The sequence below is a fragment of the Sphaeramia orbicularis genome, chromosome 12 (assembly GCF_902148855.1).
Source record: "Sphaeramia orbicularis chromosome 12, fSphaOr1.1, whole genome shotgun sequence".
Classification (NCBI taxonomy): domain Eukaryota; kingdom Metazoa; phylum Chordata; class Actinopteri; order Kurtiformes; family Apogonidae; genus Sphaeramia; species Sphaeramia orbicularis.
In genome coordinates this window covers 14,820,235-14,847,493 of record NC_043968.1, presented here as the reverse complement: position 1 = coordinate 14,847,493, position 27,259 = coordinate 14,820,235, and the positions used below count along the sequence as shown (strand labels likewise).

General features: G+C 38.8%; 1 protein-coding gene across 3 annotated transcripts in view; it reads left to right on the top strand.

Annotated features, from left to right (window-relative positions):
• The first annotated feature begins 23,516 nt into the window (after positions 1 to 23,516).
• Positions 23,517 to 27,259, top strand: part of egfl7 (EGF-like-domain, multiple 7) — a 12,147-nt gene continuing 8,404 nt past the window's right edge. For 2 of the 3 annotated variants that reach the window (XR_003936835.1, XM_030149537.1), the window contains exons 1-2: positions 23,517 to 23,719; positions 26,701 to 26,950. Coding sequence is in view for 2 of the 3 variants with exons in the window: in XM_030149537.1 (XP_030005397.1) it covers positions 26,871 to 26,950 (80 nt within the window). In the remaining variant the exon portion in view is untranslated. Of the gene's footprint in view, positions 23,720 to 24,170; positions 24,388 to 26,700; positions 26,951 to 27,259 lie in introns of those variants that run through there. The other variant, XM_030149538.1, reaches the window with a different exon arrangement.

Here is a 27,259-nt window from a genome sequence, read left to right as displayed (position 1 = left end):
CTTGCATTGTGAGACAGTGCATGAGATCAGAAAACTCAGTGTTTCTGCACAGAATTGCTAGAGTTCTTCCTGTTTGTGTAATACAGTTTTAGGTTGCATGTCTGGATGCAGTGGTGGATTATATTAAATGACAACATTTTTCCAAAGTTTTCCTGAGCCAATGTGTCTATATTCATCATGGTAAATCCACGGTTTCTCGTGCAAAGCTGCCTGAAGGCCAAAGGTCATACACATTGCACATTACACATTGCAATTTCCTCAGACTCTACTAATCCTTCCACAAAAGTATATACTGTGGATTGTGAAACAGTAAAAGAGTTGCATTGAAAAATATTCTGTTTGAACTGACTGACAGTTCTCTCACAAAGTTTAGTACAAAATGTTGAACCACGGCCAATTCTTGCAAAGATTAATCCTTGGGTTGACGCTCCGTCTACATCCAATCATGATCCACTCACCTGTTACCAATTAATCTGATAAATATGGAATCAGACAGAACAAGGCAACATGGCGGTATAGTGTTTTACCATGTCCGTCCTGTGCACTGCTCATAATGTGCTAAGTGTTAATGCTAATCGCTAATGCTAGGTGCCATGTGTAATTAACAATGGGGAAAATGCAGAGACAGAATTTCCCTATGGGGATAATGAAGTGAGATAACCTTTAAATTTTCATAGTGTTACTTGTCTATTCAATAATCTGTCTCACTTTTTTGAGTGTAGATCAGGGGTCTCAAACATGCGGCCCGGGGGCCAAATGCGGCCCACCAAAGGTTCCAATCCAGCCGAATTTGTAAAGTGCAAAAATTCCACAGTCAAGGCTGTGTAACTCATTTTAGTTCAGGTTCCACACACAGACCAATATGATCTACGGTAAAATAATAACAGCAGAATAACCTACAAAAAAGAATGACTCCATTTTCTTCTCAGTTTGATGTGAAAAAAATATTACATTATGTCTATAAATAATGACAACTTCAAATTTTTGTCTTTGTTTTAGTGCAAAAAATAACATTAAATTATGAAAATATTTACATTTACAAACTATCCTGTAACAATAAAATGTGAATAACCTGAACAAATATGAACAACCTGAAATGTCTAAAGAAAATTAAGCACAATTTTAACAATTTTCTGCCTGTTACTAAGTGTTTAGTGTTTTTGTAGTTCGGTTCCAAAATGCACATGTATAAATGATAAGTTGAGGCATAATATTGTTAAAGCTGCACTTATTTTTCTAAAGAAATTTCAGTTTTTTCAGGTTATTCACATCTTTTTTTGTTTGATAAGTTCATAAAAGGAAGTGTTTTCATAATTTAATAGGGATTTTTGCACTAAAATGAAGACAAAAATTTGGAGTTGTCATTATTTATAGGTTATTATGCTATTATTTGACTGGTCCGGCCCACTTCAGATCAAATTGGGCTGAATGTGGCCCCTGAAAGAAAATGAATTTGAGACCCCTGGTGTAGAGGCATCAAAATCTATGTTTTGTTTTAGAAAAATGTCCGAACTTTTCTTGAAATAAGCTTTGCAACTTATCTTATATCACTGTATGAAGAACAAAGTCTTGGTCTTTGTTTTAGTCTATTTTCTTTAAAGGTGATTTTATCGTGACAACCCAAACATTATCAGTCTCATGATAAGTGATACATTACAACAGAGCAAATATGAAACTATGCCAAGGAACCTGCAGGGAGTGAGAAGCAAATGAAAAAAAAGGGGCATGCTTGGTTGACAGTTGCAAAATACTAAAAACGAGGCCATGAGATCCAGGTTGGGCTGGAGCCAAAATCCTTTTATCATACTGTATTCAAACACCCCTACAAATATCTAAATAACATCTGTACATAGAGAAAGCAATACACAATGAGAAAATCAATATAATCTAAGACAGAGGGAAAAGAAAGAACAGAAATGATAAGAAGATAAAAGGTTTTCATCAATGTAAAGGACCATATAATCAATTATAGTTGTAGCTTTTATTAAAAACAAATACAAGAACGGCCACTTTTCTCAGAACAACACTTCTGGGACGTAATATTATGTTTATGGAGGAAAATTAATCACTTCTCCATTCCCACATCGAGAGGCAGAGCTCCAAAATGAGTCTCAAGTTGGTGTGAGCTAATCAATCCAGTACATTTGTGAAAGCAGTGGGGCTGAACGGTGGAATTATTTATTATTTTTAAAGAGCCTGAAAGCATGACAAATGGGACTAAAAATCATTTGGCTGTAACTGCAATAAAAAAAAAAAAAAAAGGAGTAAAGGCATTACAGGCACATAAAACAAGACTGATGGTGGTTTTAAAAGCTACATGGCAGGAAAGTATAATAGAGATTATTAATATGTTTGATTATTTGAATGAGCTGCAGGGTCACATGACCAAACAAAGACCGCTGAGTATTTCAAAGTGGCAGCTGAGACAAAAAAAAAAAAAAAGCTGTTTGTACGGAGAAGCAACAGTGAAAGGACAGGAACAGACAAACACACCTGTGGTAACCTTCAAGGTAACTGGCCTTTCAGTCTGTTTACTCGGGTGTGTGAATGTGTGTGAGCGTCCTTCAGGGTCTAAAAGCTAAATAAACACACGCTAAATTGAGGTCAAAGAGTCTTCCAACAGGTGTCTTGGCACAACCCCATTTAATTCCCTGTTTAAAAAAGGATATAAAAACATGCTTTTGCAGCCAAAACCGAACTGCATGACCGAATTATGTCAAAATGATCATTTTGAATGGGTATAGCTGAAATACAGATATGATAGCAGAGTGGATTATCTATCTACCATCTGTGAATCCCTGCTGTGAGGGGGGCTTGAGAACAACCTGCCAAAGACAGGAGTGACAGATGAAAAAAGGAAACGCAAAATAAATTAAAGGAGGAAGACGCAGCAGGTGGGGGTGAAAAACAAATAAACGCAGGGCTAGTTTTACACCAACCTGCTTCATCGGCTGTCCTTTATCTGCCACTAACAGAACAGAGCGGGCTTTGACAACTGGCAAGTTGATGAAATAACCATTGTATCACATGTCTTTCCGAGTGTTTTTCTGCGATTCTTTAAAGCAGATGTATTACTTACAGCTGCTGTGATCACTTTTTAACATCCCATTCAATCCCTTCATTAAGAATACAAGTATTATATTTATAAAAACAACTTAATATCCGTCATTTCTTTTAACGTCTCTAATTGATGTTTTGGTTTTGCTGTCCTTCACTTTAGATCTATTGTCATTGCACTCAACCAAGGGGGAAAAATAGTAAGATTGAACATTAAGAGGTGACTTCACCATGATCATTGGCTGCTGTATAATCACTGAGGTATGCTAAAAGTATAATGTGGTTTTGTTCAAAGTACGAGTAAAAAAAGAATCATCATTTTGTTTTGTTTTGTATGAAATAATAATCTGCAGACTAACTCATAACTTATGCAAAATGTAGCATATTGCACATGAATTAATTTTCAGGTTAAATCTATTCTTTAAGCAAATATATCTTCAGAACCATGGTTCATTAATACATTCATTAAAATTAATAAGCATTTTACAGACAAAAAAAAAAAATTACTCATACTCCATCCAGTTTAACTTGTTTTGTACATATCGAAAACTTAAAACCAAAAGGCACTAGGAGGCCACTTCATGAGTGCATCCTTCAGTGAAACGTCTTGCATATAATGAGGATGGTGCACTTCCTGTCTAAATGAGTGAGGTCAGAAGGTTTGAGAACAGTGTGTAAATGGGTGAGCGTACATTAATAATGTTTAAATCAAATAAAAACACACTAATATCTAGTTTCCTACTGGTAACTAATATTATTTCATGATAACTATTCATTGGGTATGGTTACATGATGTTTTTTAAATCCGATTTATTTTTCCAGAAGAAATTAATTTGGAACTAAAGTATTTCTCTTCTGTTTACATGGAAATGTTAAACCCGAATAAAGGTTTACATGAGGTATTAATGAGGTAGATAAGTGAACAAAAGGGTTTGCGCTGCAGTGCTCATGTCGCCTTGTTCTCGCAGCCCTTCCTTTACCGTTTTGGCTTTGCATTAGTTTTTATTTCCCAAGATTTTATTAGTGCCGTAAGTCACATCGCCATGATTTGAGCCTCAATTTGTGTTCGTATTGACCCCACCGGACTAAACTAATGATTAGGGAGGACTGAATTTCACAAAATCACTCATAAAATACTACAGACCACCCATAAAAGCCTGTCTACATCTGACCATAGGAATGAAGCGATTATGCTAAGCTAGGCTAAGCTAAGCTAACGGAAGGGCTGCGAGAACAAGGCAATCGGTGCACTGCAGTGCAAACTGATTTGCCCACTTATCAAACTCATTAGTGCATGACAAATGAATGAATAAAAAAACAGGTGATGAACTCTTCCTTCAGGGTTTTAGAGGCTGGTAGATCCCATCAGAATAGCCCACTGGAACGGTTTGGGTTGACTAGACTGCATTGCATATTCTTCCGCCAGCGCAGAATGTGTGTGTCATTGCGACAGGACAAGACAACGAGCATGTGCAGAATGGCAGGAATGAAGTCCAAACAGAATAAAGGGTTTACATGTCCGAGGAAGAATTTAGTTCGGAATAAAAAGGGGATAAGAAGGAGCTGAGCCAAGAGGCGAAGCTCTCGATTTACAGGTCAATCTACGTTCCTACCCTCACCTATGGTCATGAGCTTTGGGTCATGACCGAAAGGACAAGATCCCGGATACAAGTGGTCGAAATGAGTTTCCTCCGCAGGGTGGCTGGGCGCACCCTTAGGGATAGGGTGAGGAGCTCAGCCACCAGGGAGGAGCTCGAAGTAGAGCCGCTGCTCCTCCGCGTCGAGAGGGGCCAGCTGAGGTGGCTCGGGCATCTGTTTCGGATGCCTCCTGGACGCCTCCCTGGGGAGGTGTTCCAGGCATGTCCCACCGGGAGGAGACCTCGGGGAAGACCCAGGATACATTGGAGAGACTATGTCTCTTGGCTGGCCTGGGAACACCTCGGGGTCCCCCCAGAAGAGCTGGAGGAGGTGTCTGGGGAGAGGGAAGTCTGGGCGTCCCTGCTTAGACTGTTGCCCCCGCAACCCAGACCCGGATAAAGCGGAAGATAATGGATGGATGGATGAATAAAAAGGGGATTAAACCAGTGACTTTATTCGGATTTAAATTTAATCCAAACTATTCTTTTTCAACTGGAATAAGGTGTTTACATGGGCATCTGAAATTGGATCTAGTGTTTATTCAGATTAAACCAGGAATAAAAGTTGTCATGTAAACGCACGGATTCAGAATTAGTTGTCTTGATCACTTTACCTATTGATAACCTGTGTGACGTTCATGTTTATATTTGACTCCACTTTATCCAAGACCTGCTTCTTTTAATGGCTCTGCTTAAAAATGTAATGGGTTCAGCCTTGGCACATGCCCTATCTTTATGAGTTTAATGCAAATCAGTGCAGTACTTTTGCTGACAGAGGCGAACAGACAAACAAACCAAAAAGGGTAACAAAAACATTACCTCATTCACGGAGGTAAATATCACATTAACAACAAAACCAAAGAGGATTTTCACACCGTCTGCCCAAGTGGAGGAACTGGCCGAGACAGATAAGTGCTCTCAGTACCCACAGTGCATCACTATCCTACTAAAAGCTGTGAAGACGCACTCATGGATTCAGTTGGCGCACCAATGCTTCAGCTGCAGATAAGAGTTAAATGCACTGACTTTCCCAACGAAGATGGAGAGTGAGAGGTCGCTGAAGCCATTTGCAACCTATACACTTTACAACTCCTGGAATCCTTTTCATTTACACTCCCTCTGTTGCTCTTTGACCCCCTCCTTTCCCTTAGCCACACACAAACACACACACACAAACCGAGATAGTACATGCTTACACACAGAGAAAGAATCACAAACACAGAGTCTTGATTGAACTGTGAAAGTGAGTCAGTGCAGACTGCTAACAGACCGCGATACTGATAAGAGCTTCTGCTCAAACTGGTGATCAATGGTCAAACACCATCTGTCTAAGTGTGTGTCTGGATGTTTGTGCTCCTGTTTAAACTCACCATCCCCCTCACTGCTGTAACACAAACCATTCCACACATATAATATTCAGTAAAGTTGGAAGCTATAGGTTGGTTGGACAAGTGTCACCAACTTAGGCTGTTTTATCCTTCAATGTAGATTCACGTCAAGGTTATAATAGTTTTGGATTTTTCATTATAGTTTAGTTTTATTTAGTTTTGACTTTTTTTTTCTCTAATTCAGTTAGTTTTAATTAGTTTTTAGAGCAGGTTTGCTAGTTTTTATTAGATTTCATTATTTTCTAAATGCTTAGTTTTAGTTTAGTTTTAGTTTAGTTTTTGTTTTTTTTATATCTTTTATCTTTTTTGCCATTGAATTCAAATAAATCCCATACAGGGCTCTGCTGCTTTCTCCCAACTTTAGTCTCCATGTTTCCAGGTAGAGTGGGGATGAAAACCTGACTCTAAACGACAAGTGACGAGAAGTGATGGACTATTAAATATCATATGGTACCAGCAGCTAAAACTGCTTGAGGGAAATACATCGATTTATTGTTCTTATTTATCTGTTCTATTTATTTGTTTATTTCATTTATATTGTTGTTTTTAATCGTATGGCTCTTTCATCTACTCTTGTATTTTATTCTTTTTATTTGGGTTTTATTTATTCTTCTGTATAGCACTTTTTTTTTGTACAGTTTCTATGTCTTTAAATCTATTCTGTATTTTATACTTCTATTTTGGTTTTAATTTTTCTTCTGTACAGAACTTTGGTCTACTGCAGTTGTTTTAAAGTGCTTTACAAATAAAGTTGGATTGGATTGGATTTCGTATCAATCCGACGTTGACAAAGACAAAAACAAAGGGAATTTTTTTCCATAATTTTTATATGCTTTAGTTAGTTTTGTAAGCACACAATACAATTTCAGTTAGTTATCTTTTTTATCTTTTAATTCTATTTTTTATTTATTCCAGTTAACGAAAATGTTTTTAGAATTCTAGTTTTCATCTTTTCGTTAGTTTTCTTTAACGATAATAACCTTGATTCACATATAGTTCAAATGATTAATTCAAGTAAATCAACAGCTGAGCAGCATTTCTATGATGGCGAATCTCCAGTCATGTTATGCTCCTTTGTGACTACCGGCCTCACATGGCGCCTTTTCATGTAAGAGCTGGTTCATTTTTCAGCCTGATAAATCCCTGAGCACAGACTGACAGGCTCTCAGGGAAGACGGACGAGCCTGCAGAGACTTGTTAAAAGAGAACCTAACCATGGTCCTTTGGGCAGGAGCAGAGTGTGGGGTCATCATCCCTCACATTAACAATCTTTAAATCATACTCCCAGTCAAAAACTGCAACATCTATTCCAATAGTTTCTGAGAGGGAAACCTGAACTACTAAAAGGGGGTTTCCCTTGTATGGGATGTCAGCACTTCATCTGGCTCTTTATTGCAGGTTTTGCTGCTTATGAGGTTTGTTTTTCAGTGTATGCATTACCTGATGGGAAATGGCACAGATGGTGCCAATGACCCGAGAGGATGATTAAGAGGTGGAGAGACAGAAATGTGAATATTTGCATCCGTGGAGCAGAAAACCTAGTCATCGTGCTTGTTTTGTGTCCTTGAATGCAACTCAATCCAGACCCAGGGAGACTGAGGAGGAATTGAATTTATTTTTCTTGAGTTATTTTCAAAAATAAACGAATGGTGGGGTTCAACAGCACATTCATGTACCTCCTGTGGAGCAACGCAGGCAGTGAGTCAGGAGTATTGTACCTATTAACACTGTTTCACTCTTTGGGAGGGCTTCACAATGCACCTTACAAATGCAAGTCCATTTGCAAACTTTCCCCCCCTGCAGAAATCACAATAGAAGGTATCTCTTATACACAGTTTCTCTGTTTTTAGAGCTAGCTACAAATTAGGCAATGTTACTGTCTAAACAGACCACCCTCTTGGCCTCGTCGCTCTTGCACATCATAGATTTCTAATTCCACTGCTGCTGCACACCACAGGTTTGTATACCCATCTGAGTGTACCCTTTCCTCCTGTTCATCTCCTCATCTATCAGCCCGCAACGTGAGTCATATATTATTGTAACGTTAACGCAGGGAAGCACCCGTCGACCGGAAGATCTGCTTCTGGAGATTGGGCCAGTAACTAAATGACGCTTCCTGTCCCCCACCCCTTATTCCCCTTCTAATGTTGCCCGACGAACCATTACATCAACATTAAAAGGTTCATGCTATAGCCTCGCCAAATTATTTCTATCCATTAAAACTATAGATGTGAACTGTATGCTTATGTAACCAACAATGGAAATACATTATATAGTTATCTAACTGTACATGCACAGTGGCTGGGATGGAAGAAATTCAATTTTCCACAATGCAAACAACAGCCAAGGTTTGCATATTTAGCTAAAAGAAGTCTTTTGCATGATGAACATTTGTCACAATCAAATGAATCGTGACCAAATCAACAGTCAGCAAAGTAGAGGCTTTGTGAGCAGCAAACCCAACACATGATATTCTCCTTTAGCTCTGCCAAAGACAATTTGCTCAATGCCGTTGCCCACCTTAATCCCTGCAGCTGAATGCCATATGAATCAGGGGTCAGAGGTCACAGCAGGTTTGCATTAAATCAAGCACAAAATACACCCTGACAAATGTTACAGATGTATCCTCCACTTCTCACCAACAATAAATTCATGTCAACAGACTTGGCAGGACTGTGGAGAAAGGTTGGTCCGAGCAGGGTAGATAATCACAACCAGGTTGGTTTTGAATGAAGGAATGACTGAAGGCTCTGATGACATGGATCAAAGGAAGGGAACAATTGGAAGATGTTTCTTGCTTGATGTTAAATGTTGGGGTTAACTGAAATGATCTGTGTGGATAAAGGTTGACCTCGTTGTGCAGCAAATCTGCCTTCAAGCATTTTCTTCAGTCGTGTCAGGGTGGGGCCGGTCAGGAGGAGCGGGTGAGCCAGCCTGCAGGATTGAGATAAATTCAGAGGGGAGTCGATGGGAAGTGTTCTCACATCACTTCCTCTCTTTGTTTTAGCCGCTATTTTCAAGGCTTGGAATGTAGTTCCTGTCAAGGGGTGAAAGAATTCAAAACAAGTTCATTAACCTCTGCGTAGGGGAGCGCTAAAGTGGGAAAGGATTGTGTGTGTAGTGTAGTGTGTGTAGTGTGTGTTTGTGAATGAATGAGTTTGTTAAAAGACAATCAACAAGAAAACAGGCTTATGATTCTGTAGCTACTTTAGTCCACTTTAATCCAGTTTTCTATAGTTATAATAGTTATAATCATGATCCCCATTCATAACTGCATGTGTTGTATGTCCTGTGTGTGTCTCGGAGTCTGTGGGAGAATGAGAAAGCTGCACCACACCCTCCTCACATCCTGTGGCAGGATTGTCCTTGTGTCGGGCCAGGGTCCAAAGGCATTCAGTACCAAAACCCAGCGCACTGACATAAACACTAACCCTTAAACAGTGTCTGTGTGTATGAGTATGTGTGCACTTTGTACAATGATGTACTATGCACTTTATATGTAACATATAAGAGTCACATATGAATAAACATAAAATATACCACATTTGGCTTGACAAATGGGTTCCCACAGCCACAAACACCTGGGAGAGCCATTGTGTTGTTTTAGTGAAGACAGGATGTCAGTTATACATTGCTCACCAACAGTATGTCTACAGGCTTTTATTAGCATGTGGGTATATCTCAAGGGACGTGTCAATGATGCCCAGTTCTCTGCACACAGACATCCGGAAATCCACTGCTTTTCTCCAGCAAAGACCTCGGTCCCACTAATGACTCTCTAGGAAACTACAGTCAGCAGCAGAGGGATTTCAGTGGAACACAGCAATGTCTTTCCGATTCCTGTTTCACAACTTTTCGTTTTTCTGCATGAATTCCTAACATTTAGGCCTTGTTACATTATTTACATAAAATATGTCTACATGGAAAGACTCATCAAAAGGTACATAGGTCAATAAGTTGTGAAATGCTGGATAATGCAGCAATTTTGCTTCTTCCAGTTGTTTCACTTGAACAGTTTTTAGAGGATTTTAAAAAATGCATGCACATTTTTTTTACTTGTTACTGTTATTTAAAAGTAATTCCTTACCTTACAATATTACTGTCTCAGAATTGTAGTGCGTTAAGGGGCACCTGTATTACTTTTGATTTACATACAGACTCTTGTCATAAATGGTGCATGCTCTGTAGTACCCAACCCCCTCAAAGTCAAATAATAACTCCCCCAATACAAGAGATAGGAGAGCCTTGGGACACATAAATTTGTGCCCCAAAGTTCATGTGGACGGATAGTTTGGTAAGTAACTCTATGGTCTACAACCTCAGCAGGAACGCTTGCATTTTTTTCAACATTTTTAATGTTCAAACAGGGGGTGCAGCACCAAGCACGCTGATAGATAAATCTGCAATTGATAAAGAATTCAGAGTAGTCATAGAAACGTTAGCTTACCATGTCATTGCTGATCACAGAGATCATGCTAACTAGCTTCTGTAAAGCAGGGTTAGGGTTAGTAATGAGCATACGTCCATGTACTGTCTTGTACAATGGACTGTCTTCTGCTGTCTTCACCCACTGGCTGAACACAAATAGGAAATAGGACATTCCTGCCACATTTCTGATTCCTTAAAGTCTCACAGTCTAGCTGTTTTTTTTGTTTGTTTTATTTGAGCAATTAAATTATGAGTTAAAAGTGTGTTGTAACACAAGCACTATTGAACTTGTAATGAGTAATTACTGAAAATTGATTAGTAATGCCTTACACTACTGTGTTACAGCAAAAAGTAATCTGTTACTGTAATGCTTTACTTTTGTAACGCATTACTCCCAACAGTGTTACCTAAAGCATTGAATGTGTTTTCATTTATGTAACATTTTCATATTAGGGGTCACTTCTATGAAAAAGACATTTAAATGAAGATGCCTTTGGTGTCCGTCATGCAGGTTCATATACAGTCCATCTTCCCTTGTTTTTTCTCCATCCTTTGCCTCCCGTTCTTTCTTAATGCCAGGCTGCTCTGACTTTCCCTTGTTGCTTGCCTCCTCGGTGCCATCAGAGATGTTGAACTGGAGACAGCTTGTTGATGGGGCAGTGCCACTCGCACTTTACAGGCACATTAGGGCCCTTTTGCTAATGTCTTTGACATAGTTATGAGAGCGCCTTGCCTCATAAAGTGTGTGTGCAGCAGCATGTAGTAGCTGTGAGCCCCATCAGAGAGAGGTCCATTTGTCAGGCCCGTTATTGGAACATTTTGCTGCTGTGCATGCTGGGCTCATCTGAGGCTGAGAGGTCATGATTCCTACTTCCATGCTCTCTCATTAGAATGACTGACACTGTTAGGAGAGAAACTAAAGTTATGAGTATATTTTTGTGACTGCTTCCAGTCAGTGGAGACATCTAATGTCCCTTGTGTCTTACCCCTCAGTTCAATAGGCACATTTAGACAAATGCCAAACAAGCTGTCAGTTGTGATTTGCTTTGATTTGCTCTCCATAGCTACACTGAATAATCGCATTTATACTAAATGGATGTCAAGGACAGTGGTGCTTTGGATCTCATGTAAAACCAAAGACAGACAGAAGATCAAATGGCTGTAATGTTGAGACTGTTGCACAGGGTTCCTGGGGTTCAGCTGTGGTTTAACATAAATCTCTTCCAGAGTTTCTGTCTGATATACCATAACGGCTTCTTGGCCATCTGTGCTTGGTTACAGAGCAAGATACCTTTTTAATGAACCCATCATTAAGACTTTAGGAGAAAGTAACGGCACTGGCTTGGTATTTCATGGCTCCCTAAATAATGTACCACTATTCAAACAGCATTACGCTTCATTATAGAAGAGATACTCTACAAGATGCAGCTCTACACACAAGCTGTGCAAGTCAAGCAAAAAAAAAAAAAAAAAATCAATTTACCACATCAATAAGAATCAAGTTACTGTACATCCTAACTGAAAAGGTAGGGTGGGGTCTCCCACACAGGGCTGAATTCTCATAAACCTCTCATTATCACATGGACTCACGCTGCTCGTCTGACAGCAAGTTCACTCATAACCTCCACTCCTCAGCGCTCCATTAAATACACTCTTTTTCTTCTTAGACAGCACAGCCATATGAGAGGAGGCCAAAAAAATGCCAAGATCTGAAGGGAGGGAAAACTGAGTAAGACAGTCACAGTTCCTTAAAATTAAACTTGAAAATAAAAAACCACGTAAATGTTTTGACCTGATAACTGGCTTGTTAGAGCTACAAATATACAGGGAATAAGTGCCGTCCAGGAGTGTAACCATACGTAGACCTAGACAGGTCAAATCAGATAGACCATAGCCCGCTGAAGACCATCTGTATTCTGCAGTAAGAAGTCAATGAAAAGCTGTTTTTCCTTATTCCTTTTTGTTTTCATGTTAGGTGTTTTGTCTAGATTTGTGCATCTCAGCTATTCATTTTAATGGACGATATATTAGTTTATTTTATTAGTACATGTCAGCCATAATGTCAAACCTGTGGTCATGATGCAGTTTTAATTTTATTAAATAAGCCTTTATGTATTTATAATTGTTTTGGCATAACCTTATTTGATTTAGGATGTAGTAAATGAAGACTAAGAAAAAAAATACAACCACTCCTCTTCTTACAGACCTTTCAAAATGTGTTTTTCTGCCCTACGCCACTGCTTAAGCCCATTTGTCTCTAGTTTAACTATGTACTTATTAGCTCTGTTTTGTCTGTTTTCCATTTCAGTTCGACAAAAACAGTTTTCGTTTCAGTTTATAAGTTGCTGAGTCTCCATTCTTGGGACAAAGTTGTGGATGTGTTGGGTGGTCTTAGTGTTAATGGAGTATTTCAGTATTTTTGTCTCCCAGTGGACAGCTCAGGAACAGATGGCTGCCCTGCAGAGCGGTAACCCCCTGCTCTTTGCTTCACCCTGCTCAGTGTTTTGATGTGGACTGGCACACATCAATAATCTATAAAAGTGACCGACCAAAAAAAAAAAAACAGTACAAATGTTTAACCATTTCAGATTTTTTTTTCTTTTAGTTAAAAATCTTTTAGTGACAAAATATCTTTTACTCAAAACAGTGTTAATGAGGGAGAAATGAATTAAGGGTTTGAGAACATGTACTGAATCATTTATAACTGAAAATGCTGCTTGTTTATCAGCTTGGCAAAAACAACGGCACCAGGCAGTCGAGTCACCTAATTATGTAAATTCTTTTTTTTTTAATTTATGGCCCTTTGCTGATAATATTGTAGTCATTTCAACTGTTAATCTTTGAGAAGAAATTCTTTAAACCAAACTATGGAGTAAAGTTTTCCTTGGCTTACTTTAAACCAAGTCACCACAAATGACGCAGCTTTGCAGTTCTTGCTTTGGCATGTGGACCCTGCTTCTTAACCCATAAAGACCCAAAGAGCTACTGGCAACCAAATTCATCTACTGATCTAAAATGTTTAATACCTGTTGAGCCATTAATCCTATCAATACATGAAAATAACTGGTGTAAAATGCAGTTTGTCATCTTTTCATGGTCAACAGATATGACCCATTTGGATGTTCAGAGGCTTTGTAGTGAATGTGGAAACACCATCATCTTCTACAACATTGATTCACCAGTAAAACCCATGGAGTTGGATCAATGACAGTGGATGGACACACTTGGTTTATGTTCAGCTAGTGATATATTTCACTGAATAAGTCACTTTTTCTTTGGTTTTCTCTGTCTTTGACATAATAACACTCAACTTTAATCCGAGCTTTTATGAACATCTACATGATCAGTGAATTCAATATAGGAAAATACCTGATTTACACTGAAAAAACACAAAATTCAGCAGTCAATATTATAACGAATGGTGTTATATCATTCAAGAAAAGTTAAATAAGAGAGAAAATTTTATGTGGGAACTGCCACAAAAGTAGCATTGGGTCTTTATGGGGTTAAACCATCAGATTCCCACAACAAACTCCTTTTGAAATCCAGAGCACTTTGTTTATATTGAGCATAATTCAATGGTGAGTCTTAATATATTAAAAACATAAATTGTTTTATGTTTTAATCTTTCTTGAAATGTAATAATTGTCATGTCACTCTCACTCTCACTTCCACATTTTGTCTAGTTTTTTTTTTTTTGCAAAAGTTGGATACTGATCCAGATGGAAATCTAAGTATACCCCTTATGGACCCAACATAAAAAATAACAGAATGCCAAATAAAGCTGCTGACGAGCCATCCGACAAGCTGCCAACATACAGACGAATCATAGCCAAGGAATATGATATTGCTCTTCATGTTACAGTGCTCCTTACTGCGACATTTCAGCGTCTAGGCAATAAATATTTGTGAGGGAACCGAACATTAAAGCACTTTGGAACAAGGCAGAGAAAATATTTCAGTATTACTGCAGCCACTTTTAACACCCCTGCAACCTCACTGAACAAATCTTGTGGAGACACTGGACCACACTGGAAATAGTCACTGCTCCAAACATTTATCTCAGACTGTGAGAATTTGATTACTATTGTAAATAAGCCAATCAGGAGTCACATGTGTTTTTGAGATGCAGAGTTCAGTGGAATGTGTATAAACTCCCTAATCTCTCCACACTGTTGATGACAGACTGACAAGGAGCGCTGGCAGCCGAAGAACGGAAAGAGAGGCCATTAAAGGGACATTACAACATGTACACACATACTAAAACGCACACAGGACAACATAAGTCAACGATATTATTTGGTTTGGTTAGGGTCTCTTAAAATTGAACAGCATCAGCTTTGAATTATAAGAAGTGGACTACAGGAAGTGCTGGAACCACCAGTGCAGAACCTTTTATTTCCAGGAGGACTCTGGAGGAGTGTGTGCTTCAGCTTAGTGTGATACTGAGAGTGACAGGGGGAGATGGTAGTGGTGGAAGGCCTTGGACAACAGGATGTCCTGTTTGGCCATTCAGCATGGAAATCTTGCAGAGCACAGACACACGTTGCCACACTAGTTGGAACGCAGTCACATGTGAATCAGCAAAGTCGAAGTGCAACACAGCAGTCGACTATCTTTTCAACATAACATCAACACACTGGAGAGGATTTGTCAAATGTGTTATAGTACAACCCTAAAAAGACAATCACATAGAGCAGGGGTGTCAAACTCATTTTAGTTCAGGGGCCACATTCAGCCCACTTTAATCTCAAATGGGTTGGATCAGTAAAATAGTCGTGTAATAACTTAGAAATAATGACAAGTCTAATTTTTTTCATTTGTGTTAGTGCAAAAAAAGTAAAACTGCAGTCTGAAATTTATAAGCTATCCTTAAACAAAAAACAAAAATAACATGAACAACCAGAAAAATAAGTGCAGTTTTAACCATTTTATGTCTCAGTTTATCATTTACACATCATGGTGGATCTACAAATACACAAAACATTTAGTAACAGAGAAAATATTGCATTTAACTTTAGGATCAATACAACTTGTCAAGACTCAAGGTTCAAGGTTACTTTATTTGTACCCGTGGGTAGATTTGGTTTGCAGATGAAGTGATTGCTTGTGGCATCACAGCAAGACATACATTGAACCTGTTAGGCAGGTACTTGATCGAGCTTCCAGACAGGACAAAAAGTACTCAGTGTTCCACCATTCATCAGTATAGCAGCATAGATAAGTAAAAGAATAAAATGAATAAATAAGATCAAATAAATAAAAACAATAAAACACAATGAAAACCCAGAGAAGATAAAAACAGTCTGGGATAAAAACCAGGATGAGAACATAAAATTTAAACATTTGAAATCACAATAATAATACTCAGTGACACTCTTGACTGTAAATGTCTTTTGTGTAATTTTTGCACTTTACAAATTCATCCTGTGGGCCGCATTGAACCTTCTGGAGGGCTGGTTTTGGCCCGCGGGCCATATGTTTGACACCCCTGACACAGAGTCAGATCTGGCTTCACTTCTCTGCATGTCATCATCATATTAAAGTATCGAATCTCTAAAAGCTGCAGTTAAGTAAAACTCTGCTCATTCGTTTCACTTACAGTACATTTTTCCATTAGTGGTGATGACTAATCTGTGACCATTAAGCACTCTCACTCCACACTGAATCCAAACATTTTAACTCTCTGTTGCTTTCTTAATGTTTCTAGCAGTTTCTTTCATACTTTATGTCGAAAAAAGTAACACTTAATTACACAACATCTTCACTAATTAAAAAAATTCATAAGATTTCTTACAAATGTCTCGCAATGTGCCTGTGTTATCTTGTTTATGCTCTTGTTAGTCTTTTTGGCTCAGCAATGCAAAGAGTAATGCCATAAACATTAGTGCAACAACTACAATTAGGTCTGTCAGATTTTTACATAATCATCATATCATAATTATTTGAAAGATTTATGATATTCCTCTCCAATTCATCCGTGTAAAAAAGATGACGTTAAGAGAAACACATATTTTATCAATATTTCCACATTGTTCACCATTATTTGTACTATTATCTCGATGTATCCCATTATTCTTCAGGTGTGAGTTAAAGCTGTGAGTCTTCTTCATTGGGTATATGTGTACAGTTATAGACTCATAATTACTATGACATTGTTATTTGCAATTATTTGTCAACAAAAAATTGAATCTCAAAATACAAAATCATGACAGCCCTACAATTGGTTAATAAGAATCAGAAAAATGACTTTGCAGTTGCTTGCTTGTGGTGCTACAACTTCTCAAACTACAAAACATGGTCCAGATGAAGCAGATCAACTGACATTTCAATTGCAATCTTATTAAATGATAATAATGAGTAGGACTTATTCACAAACATTAAGGAGAGTTTCTTTTTCACTATGTAATATTTAATGACATCTCATGGTTAAGTTGTATACTGCAACCAACTCAATAACCCTGTCTCCCTCATCTACAGTGGCCACAAAAAACACTAAGTACAGTGTTACAGCTAGGGGTGAGAACTGGCAAGAATCTGGTGATACAATACAAATCCCAATACTAGGATCATGATATGATATATCACGATATATCATGATACCATTAAAAAGACAATTTTTTAAAATAATGATTATTTCCAGGAAGAATTGAATTACACCAGAAATATACGCAAATACTAAATACATTTCTAAATTTTCCTGTGTTAAAACTTCAATTATGTTTTACTGACATTACAGATTAAGATCCTGTTCAAATTTATTGTATTTATTGTTGGTTTGTTGTCCGTGTGAAACTGCTGGCTGTAGAACAAATTGCCCCTCGGGGATAATAAAGTTTACCTTGACCTTGAAATGTTCATATTCTATTAGTTCATAACTAACATCTTAACATTATTTTTGTACAATCCCAACAAAGGAACTAACATCTGCCTCTCAGTAAAAAAGTGCTTTTAGGATGCTCCAATAACCATTATTTAATAAAACAGTGTTAAATGATAATAAATAAGATATAAACAATAAAGAAAAAACCCAAAAATGAACCTCCGCCATATCTGCATTTGAATAAATACCTAAAAATATCGATACAGCACTTTTTAATATCGATACAGTATTGTGAAATGAAATATATCTATATCTATATCTATATCTATATATATATATATATATATATATATATGTAAGGGTAGAGACTGCGATCTGGTAGGATTGGCGATTCTACCAGTAGAGACTCCGATCGTAGTCTCTACCAGTAGAAACTCCGATCAGAGTCTCTACTGGTAGAAACTCCGATCAGAGTCTCTACTGGTAGAAACTCCGATCCTGCCAGTAGAAGGGTTAGGGTTAGGGTTAGGAGTTAGGGTTCGGATTGGAGTTTCTACCAGTAGAGACTCTGATCGGAGTTTCTACTGGTAGAGACTACGATCGGAGTCTCTACTGGTAGAATCGCCGATCCTACCAGATCGCAGTCTCTACCCTGACATATATATATATATATATATATGTATATATATATATATATATATATATATATATATATATATATATATATATATACATATATATATACATATATATATATACACACACAGGGTGGGGAAGCAAAATTTACAATGAACATTTAGTTGTTTTTTCTCAGCAGGCACTACGTCAGTTGTTTTGAAACCAAACATATATTGATGTCATAATCATACCTAACACTATTATCCATACCTTTTCAGAAACTTTGGCCCATATGAGTAATCAGGAAAGCAAACATCAAAGAGTGTGTGATTCGTCACACCAAAGGAGATTTCAAAAATAGTTGGAGTGTCCATAAAGACTGTTTATAATGTAAAGAAGAGAATGACTATGAGCAAAACTATTACGAGAAAGTCTGGAAGTGGAGGAAGCAACAAAAAACGTACCAAAGCTTTTATTAAAGCTCTCAAATCCAAAATCCTAAAGGATCCAACCAAATCCATGAGAAAAATGGCAATTGAACTTGAGGTAGACAACAAGACCATTAGAAATGCAGTAAAATATGATTTGAAGTTAAAATCTTACACAAGAACACCAAAGCACTTGTTGACAACAGCAACAAATCCAACTTTAGCAATTTTTGGGAATCATGTTTATGGCCGCCTTCTAGCCCAGATCTAAACCCTCTGGATTCTGCTATTTGGGGCGTTTTAGAACATACTACCAATAGAACATCACACAGCAATGTCGACTTTCTTAAAGATACTATTAAAGAAGAATGGGAGAAGTTGTCACCCGAATATTTGAGGAACACTTGCGCAAGTTTCAGGAAGCATGTGAAGGCAGTTATTGAGAAAGAAGGAGGACACATAGAATAAAAACATTTTCTATTATGTACATTTTCTTGTGGCAAATAAATTCTCATGACTTCCAATAAACTAATTGGTCATACACTGTCTTTCAATCCCTGCCTCAAAATATTGTAAATTTTGCTTCCCCACCCTGTGTATATATATATATATGTATATATATATATATATATATATATATGTATATATATATATATATATATATATATATATATATATATATATATATTTGTGTGTGTGTGGGGGGGGGGGGGGATGTATATATTGCAGAACCGATATTTTCTAACACCCCTAGTTACAGCCAGCTTTTTGTTTTGCCTGTTCACAACCTCGGTCTCCAAACATAACGGATGACGATCACACTGCACCTTAACACTGGATGCCACCCACTAAAGCATAAAAAAATTAAAAGAGGAAATCCATCCTGAGCTTCAGTAGAAACATGGTAGACTCCATCAACGGTGACCCATTCCCTTTGTCAATAGCAATGGTTTATTCTACAACAAAAACACATTTCAATGCACAATAATGAAACTTTGTGATCTGTAGTTTGAGCTAAATATTTTTCTGGACTGTGCAATCTACAGAGGGATGCAAACGAAAGAATTAAGTGATGACACAGACAATAACACAAAGGGTTGCACAGTGATCTATGTACTATGGTCCGTGGCTGTGCATTCACTGGACCAAAAAACTAAGTGGGAGTGACAAATCATAGCATTCACAATGTAGACATGGACACACACACAAACCTGCACAAACATATACTACAGCTACAAACAAAAGCCAAAGGTGTATAATTAAAAAAAAACATCAAGTGGCCTGCTTGTGCTCAAATATACTTTCTTTCCTTTTTTTTCCTTTTTTTTTTTTTTTTTTTTTTTTTTTTTTTTACAACCACCCATTTTATCATCCATGTTCACTGGGCATTGATTTTTCATTACAGCATTTTACATCACTCCTCTTCTGCGGATTAATACAAGTGCCTCTTTTGCGCTGGTTTATGTTTAACGGCTTTAAATGAAAACTTTTACTTTTGAAGCCAATTTCTGGGCACAGCTGCCCTCTTGTTCATGCCCCATCTAGGGTCACTGCTACTGCCCTTTAGCAAAATCTGTCAGGCCTCTTTGACGCAGATCCGTTTCCTGTCAAAGTGAGATTTTTATTGTTCCAAGGGAGCAGGCTCTAGAATCTCACTCCTCCAGCCTTTTCCTGTTTCCTCCTAAAGAGGAAGTGCGGCTATGCCTCGGTTTTTCTCCCCTCCCACATCTTCTCTGGGCCAAATCTGGAACACGGACAGCAAAACTTTACTTGTGTGGGCCAAGTCTTGATTTCAAAGAATGAAAAGATTTCCTTAAAAAGTGATACCCTCCCACTTTGATTTCTCTTGCACACATATAACCACAATCATAAACAATCCTGTGCCGATATTGCATCCTATATTTTAATGCACCCCTCTGAGCGATCAGCCTTGAAGGTATGTGTGTTGATGCGTGGTCACCTGCATCACCCAATGTAAAATGTTCCCATGGTGCCTCAGCACGTAGGCTCTTTGTTATCGGAGTGAAAATAGGTTTTTGTTTGCAGGGAGGGTCATATTGTGCATTAAATGAACAATAAAAATGACTAAACCACAAAATTCTGTTCAGTATCATCAGTGCATAACAAACAGAAACCAACTGGGATGTGAAATGTGACTATAAATCATGCAATATGTCTTCAAACTATGATTCTAAAAATGAAATGTTAACTGAGGAGTATTCCATGCTTTGTTTCATCTGAGTGGAGCTCTAGTCCACTCTCCTGATAGCTAAAACACCCAGCCATGCACACACAAGTGCACACAGAACATGCCCGTGTGTGGAGACGTCTGCATGCACAATCAACTTTGTGAGTATGTGGTTTGGTTTTGCACATACTTAGAATGACAAATGCGTCCTGGTTGTCAGACTAACGTTAGTCAGCTCCAAGGCAGAGGAGCAGCAGTCTGTCTTTAATACATGGTGTCGGCAACCATTACTAGGTACAGACCCCATCATAACCACATACAAACTGCAAACAGCTACACGACTGAGACACAAACTTCAAAAGCTCAGCAATGACTTTGCTATTGAGAAAAATACCTGCTATTACCCAAATCAGATTCACTGATTCCGAATCTGAAATGTCTCCACATCATTTCAAGTCATGCACAAGACAAAATAGGCATTAGCCATGTATGAATCCAGCATTTTAGTTATAAATTCTAAGTGATCTTATTTCAGATGTCTTTCAAATCCTGAACGAAAAATTTGGTGCAGACCAAAGGGATGCAAAACTGAAAGCTGGATCCCAGATTCAAGAACTCATTCGCAATCCTATATTCCACTCAAAGCTCAGCTCACTACAATTAACACCTAATCATGATAAACTAGTTGAGAACATGCTAAAAGCACATGAACAGATGGGTTGAAGAATAGCTCCCAAAAGATTTCCTCCTCTTGTACCATGTTTTTCCTTCCCAGTTTGGGTGGTGTGTGTGATGAGCACGGCAAACGGCATCAAAATATTTCTGAAATGGAAACCAGATACCAAGGGACTTCAAACCAAACATGATGCTGATCACTGTTCCTCCAGCAAGAAACTGTCACAACCCATAAGAGACGGAAACATTTCTGAACAACTTTATAGCAAGGTAATGGGCTCTGCTACTTAGGTCTACTCTTCACTGGGCTTCATGTTTAACCCATAAAGACCCAAACAGCCACGGGCAACCAAAACCATCTACTGATCTATAATGTTTAATAACTAATGAACCACTAAATCTATTAATACAATGAAATAATTGTTGTAAAATGCAGTGTGCCATCTTTTCATGGTCATCAGATATGATTAATTTGGATGTTCAGAGGCTCCGTAGTGAACGTGGAAACACTGTCTTCGTCTACAACACTGATTCACCAGTAAAACCAATGGAGTTGGATCAATGACAGTGGATGGAAATACTTGTTTTCTGTTCAGTTATTGATAACTTTGCTGGAAAAGTCACTTTTTCATCACTTTTTCTCTGTTTTTGATATAATATCCCTCAACCTTACACTGGGTTTTTATGAACACCTATATGATCAGTGAACTAGTAAATATAGGAAAATACCTGACTTTCACTGAAAAAACGGAGGATAATATTATAATAAATGTTGATATATCGCTTAGGAATGGTTAAATATAGAAAAAAATTCATTTGGGAAATGCCACAAAAGTAGCACTGGGTCTTTATGGGTTAAGTGAAGTTTAGTGCATATTATTTTCATATTGGAAAAAACACAAAAAAGCCACTGTAACAAGATTGGAATATTAGTGTTTTTAACATGGTCACATAACCTACAATCCTGACACGCTGGAAAAACTGATGTCAGATTTGGAATCAGCGTGCCTGATTTAGCCACATGTTTTTCATCCAGTAGCAGATGTAAAGGTTTTTTTTTTTACTACAGAACAGACAAGAGACACATAAGTGGAGGTTTAGTGACATAATTCAAAAATGTCCAAAACTACAGAAGGAAAGACAGACTTCCTTATCTTGCAGCTGTTTGGGTATAGCTGCAATTTTACAGATTTGATCTGAGAGTGACCTTACTGTAAACAGGAGCCTATATGAGCAGTGCCTGCAGCCACAACGGGCCTATGAGTGCTTTAGTTAGATCGTACACTGGAAAAAATCTAAATCTTACCAAGTATAGGATATTTTCAGTTGTTCCATTTTTTGTTTTGCTTGAATTAAGCCAAAAAGTCTTGAATTAAAAAAAAAACAATCTGCCAATGGAACAAGTGAAAATTATCTTGTAAGATTTCTTGAAATAAGATTTTAAAAATCTATTGTCTAAATATAAGTTCTTACATCTCACTGAAAAGTTATTCTTTAGGTGATTATGTCTTATTTTAAGTGTGATGAGGTTTTTTTTTTTTTTTAAAAAAAAACATTCTTTATATTGAAGTCAAGGTAGACCAAAGTGGCAGTCTTACAAGAAAAAACAATACTTTTAGATTTTCTATATAACAAAAAACAATACCCACCCCATCCCTCCCCCCACCCTACAGAGTCCCAGGCAATGCATCCCCATCTAAGATTAAATAAATAAATAAGCAAAACAAAGGGGAAAAAAAAGAGAAAAACATGTAGAGGCAATAATATTAGCAGGTATGACACTCATCAGGCATAACGAATTAAACCAAAAGAAGACAGGAGTGGAGTTGGTCTGCAAGGCAGATTTGACAGCACATGGGGTTCTGTTGTGTTGGGCTGTGTAATGAGTCATGTGATGAGATATTTTAACTAAAAATGAGTAAAGATACACTTGGTGATATTTAGGTTTGTTCCAGTGCACTGGTAGGTTGGAGGCCTCAGTGGTGCTGGCCCCTGGTTTTCCTCTGGACTACCACAGCAGCACCAGGCCATGGGGTGAGGAGGACCAGGACTCTGACCCCCCTCCGCTCCTTCCAGACGTCTGTAGCACAATTTGGACATAAAAATGCTTCAAAATCAGATTCGCCAAAGAAGTCTGAGCAGGATGGAGAGTGTTTGTGCAGGAGAGAGGTTTTATCAGCGTCAAACACTCACAGGATTTCCGGTTTGGGATTGTCCGTCCAATTCCTGCGTTCCACAGGAAGCCCAGCATAAAAAGCAACTGAAAAACGCCCAAAGACATTTCATTTGTCGCCAGTCGACACACAGGGAGCACCGAGAATTAAACCGCGGGGTTTTTTATTGAAAGCACAAACCCGAGCTTTAAAAGACATTGGCACCATGGAAGAGTCCTCTAACCCACCGGCCTGGCGGCTCGCGCTCATGGCTGCCGCTCAGTCCGCGCGCGTACACGCACCTGATGACCCCATACAGAGAGGGTAAGGCATGCCGGGACATTTAGTATTTGCTATTATTTAACACAAATGATTTTTTTTTATTTTTATGTTTGTGAAGACGCAGAAAAAAATAAGCTCATTTCCTTTGTATGTATTATTTTTAATTCGTGTTGGTTTTTCTGTTGTGCCATGTCATGTATGTTGTTTTTCCTCCGTCATCCATTACCTAGCTCATGTTTCCCGCAGTTTTCCTCCAACAGAACACGTCTGCTTAATTCAGCTCCCTCCATAAATCACGGCTGGTGAGTCAGCATGATCCGCCGTGTCCGTCAGTGTGCAGTCCGCCCGTTGACTGAAGGGTATCAGTAGGTTATGAATGAAAAAGGACAAGTCTGTAGCCTTTAGTCTGTACACTGACGTCACGGGAGGGTCCCCCCCAGTCCAGGCTGTCTGAGCTGCGGGACACCCAGATGGAGGAGTAGGGAGGAGGTCCTACATCACCCCCCATGCTCTCTGACAGTCTGAGCTCCAGGACAAACCTGAGTTGACTAGTAGCGGACTTTTTTATAACTGGACTTTTTTTTTTTACTCTCGAACGGGATAAAACAGGACTAAGCTGTGGTCGAGTCGTTTCTCCGCTCCCTGCACTAGACAGTAGGATCTGTGTTTCTGGGACACTGATCTTAGGAAAGCTGAGTTTCCATTGCACGGTTTGTGATTATTTGTATGTATGCATGCGCCCTGGATGTTGGTTTGGCTTCTTGGTGCGTGTCCAGCATCACTGCTTTTTGCACAGTATTAGGAAATGTTTTCTTTTGCATTTACTTGTTAATTATGAAACTCACTAGTCTTCTGTAACATGTAAGTGTGAAGTGAAAATACATTAGAGAGAGAGACGGAGATGGTGCTATGAGTAGGATGTAGAATTTCAATCAGACTGCTCCAGATATGTACAGTGCTGTAAAACAGCGCCCTCTCATGGTGAACGTGTAAAATGTGTCAAGTTACCCCAATATGTCAACAGGCCAGATAATAATGCCCTCAAAACACACCAGGATACACAGAAGAATACATGCACCTGAGGTCAAAGATGTTATTTGTAAATTTAAACGTGTTTTTTCTTGTTTCATATCATGCATTATGCAGCCAAATGAAAGAATTATGTCTTTTAACTATCCTAAGCATTATTATGGACACCTGTACACTCAAATCCAGCAAGAATTCCCAAGCCCTGCCCAGTTATTGTTTCATTTCTCATGTCACATTTAATGATCTTTGCTTGTCACATGTGTGCAAAAATATGCACATTTTATCTTTAAAGTGTCCCCTTGCTGTACTGAGAGTCACCGCTCGGTGCTGTGATTTGTGAATGAACACAGGTTTTATAGGATATGCGTGTCCTGCCTCTGGGCGTCGAGCCAGCAGGAGATCAGACAGACATGCACGTTGTCAGCCGGGGCTTAGCATCACCACCTGGATGACTGAGTAGTCTTCTGCAGTCCCGCTAACCTGTGATCACACCTGGCTTGCTTTAATGCCCCATTAGAGATTTCCCAAAGGGTTTAGTATCAGGTCTGTTAAAGCTGTGTCTGTAGGCTCCAGCATCAGACCAGGAGAAGGTCCAGGCTGATGGTCTAGACAGCTGCTGCACCTTGTAATTGCTCCCCTGTAGAACGATGCCTCAGAATCTCCTCTAATCCTGTACAGTATGCAATAATCTTTCATGGTGCGAGGTGATAAGTGAGGATTTCTGTGAAGAGAGGCGTGTTTGTCCTGTAGACACAGGTCAGTGAGAGTGCAGCCTGCTTTGGTCCGTAACTGCTCAAGTCGGTGTACACACACTGATGCATAGATATGAGGTTGTTTCTGTGTTTGTGTGGTCTTTGTGGTTCAGTAAAGTTCAGCGGTAATACCACTGAAACCAGTCCATAGTCCAGCTTCTCTTTTGTCAGACGTCAACAGATGCCAAGTCTTGCTGCTTCCATGTAAAGCCTGCTCAGGTTTTGTAGTGTTTTTACATCTGCCTTATATTTCTGCTGCTGTTGGAGTCCTGCACTCTCTCAAAAATGTTGTAGGGAACTTTAGCTTCCTAGGAAAAAACATTACCACACAAATCACAGGCTGAAGAGAGGCTAAACCTTTAGGTTAAAACACAAACAGTGAAGGTCGCACTTTTACTGCTGGTTGTGAAAATGTTCTCAACTACATTTTGCGACCCATTAAGAAATCACTCACCAGCAAAGCAATATACTTGAGGAGATAAAGCACAGGAATGTGAAAATAACTATTTGATTTCTGGGGAACCTTTTAAAATGTCAGTTTAGTAATTCATAAAAAACTAAACAAGACCAAAGCATGAAAAATGTCTACATAAAATTCATTGTTGGCTGACATTTTAATTAAAATGAAATGTATGACTAGTGTAATCTTTTCTCCACTTGTTTGTGACCTTCCAAACCCAGGACAGGAGAGTGTCTTTCCTTTTTATAGAGCTATACTGCTCGGCTCAAGTTCTTTCCTGGCATAAAAATATGAGCGCTTTGCAGTTTTAGCCAGTTTTTCATTTCTCAGGGTGATGTTAGGACTTCCACCTTTTTCATTTATAGAGTTCAAGAGCACCTGGTCTGCTGTCTCTCTTTTACCTTATCTGCCTTTGCCAGCCTCTAATGGTAAATGGCAGCACTTCTATAGATGGGCGGTGGTTTTCACGCTCATTTAATGGGCACTAATGCCGGTGTGGGTTCCTGTGGAAGATTCTGCAGTGGAATCTACTCTCACAGACATGGCACAGCTGACGTTGACAACACTGGCTATTACTGTGTCCTCTCTCCCCAACTCTTCAAAGGAAGTACATCTGACCTGAGGCTGCGGAGGAATGAACTGTACTCCATTCATGTTTCCCCTCGTTCACCTCTCTTTTTTAGCCCAGTATTGCTTCACAGTGCTTGATAAAAACCAGAGCTGCATATCTGTTGAATATGTGGTAATAATCATCTCATGCATGCATGTTTCTCTCTGTGCAGGTAGCTGGAGTCATCCTCCCAGTGAAAACGGACACATTCAGTGTGAGGGCTGCGATCCTCGACCCCACCCATTCATCCTCCTCTCCTCTCCCCCCTCCACCCCAACTGGCACCAACTGGAAGAGAAGAGTGTGAGAGACAGAGCAAAGGAACGTGGGAAAGAAGAAGACAATGTACCAAACGCTGTTCCTCTCCTCCTCCCTCTTCATCCTTCATGTGATGGGCACTCCCCAGTTCTTTGCTCACCACGGGTAACGGCTCACTTAATACACTTCCTGTGTTTATTATGGCATGTCATTAGGTCAGTCCAGTCCTCAGTAGCTGCAAAGTGACTTCAGCTTCACATATCTACTTCAGCTGTCACTCAGACCTGTTTGTTTTAGCCGAACTCGACAGTCTCACCCACTGCGAAAGTACACAAATTGGTCAAATGACATTTAAACATTTAAGAGTGCTCACTCAGTACTAAAGCTCTACCCTTCTGTCTCCATTTATTAGACATAAGCCAGCATGAGGAAGTCTGCAGGCTCATCTTGTCATTTTCAATTGATTTGCACAAA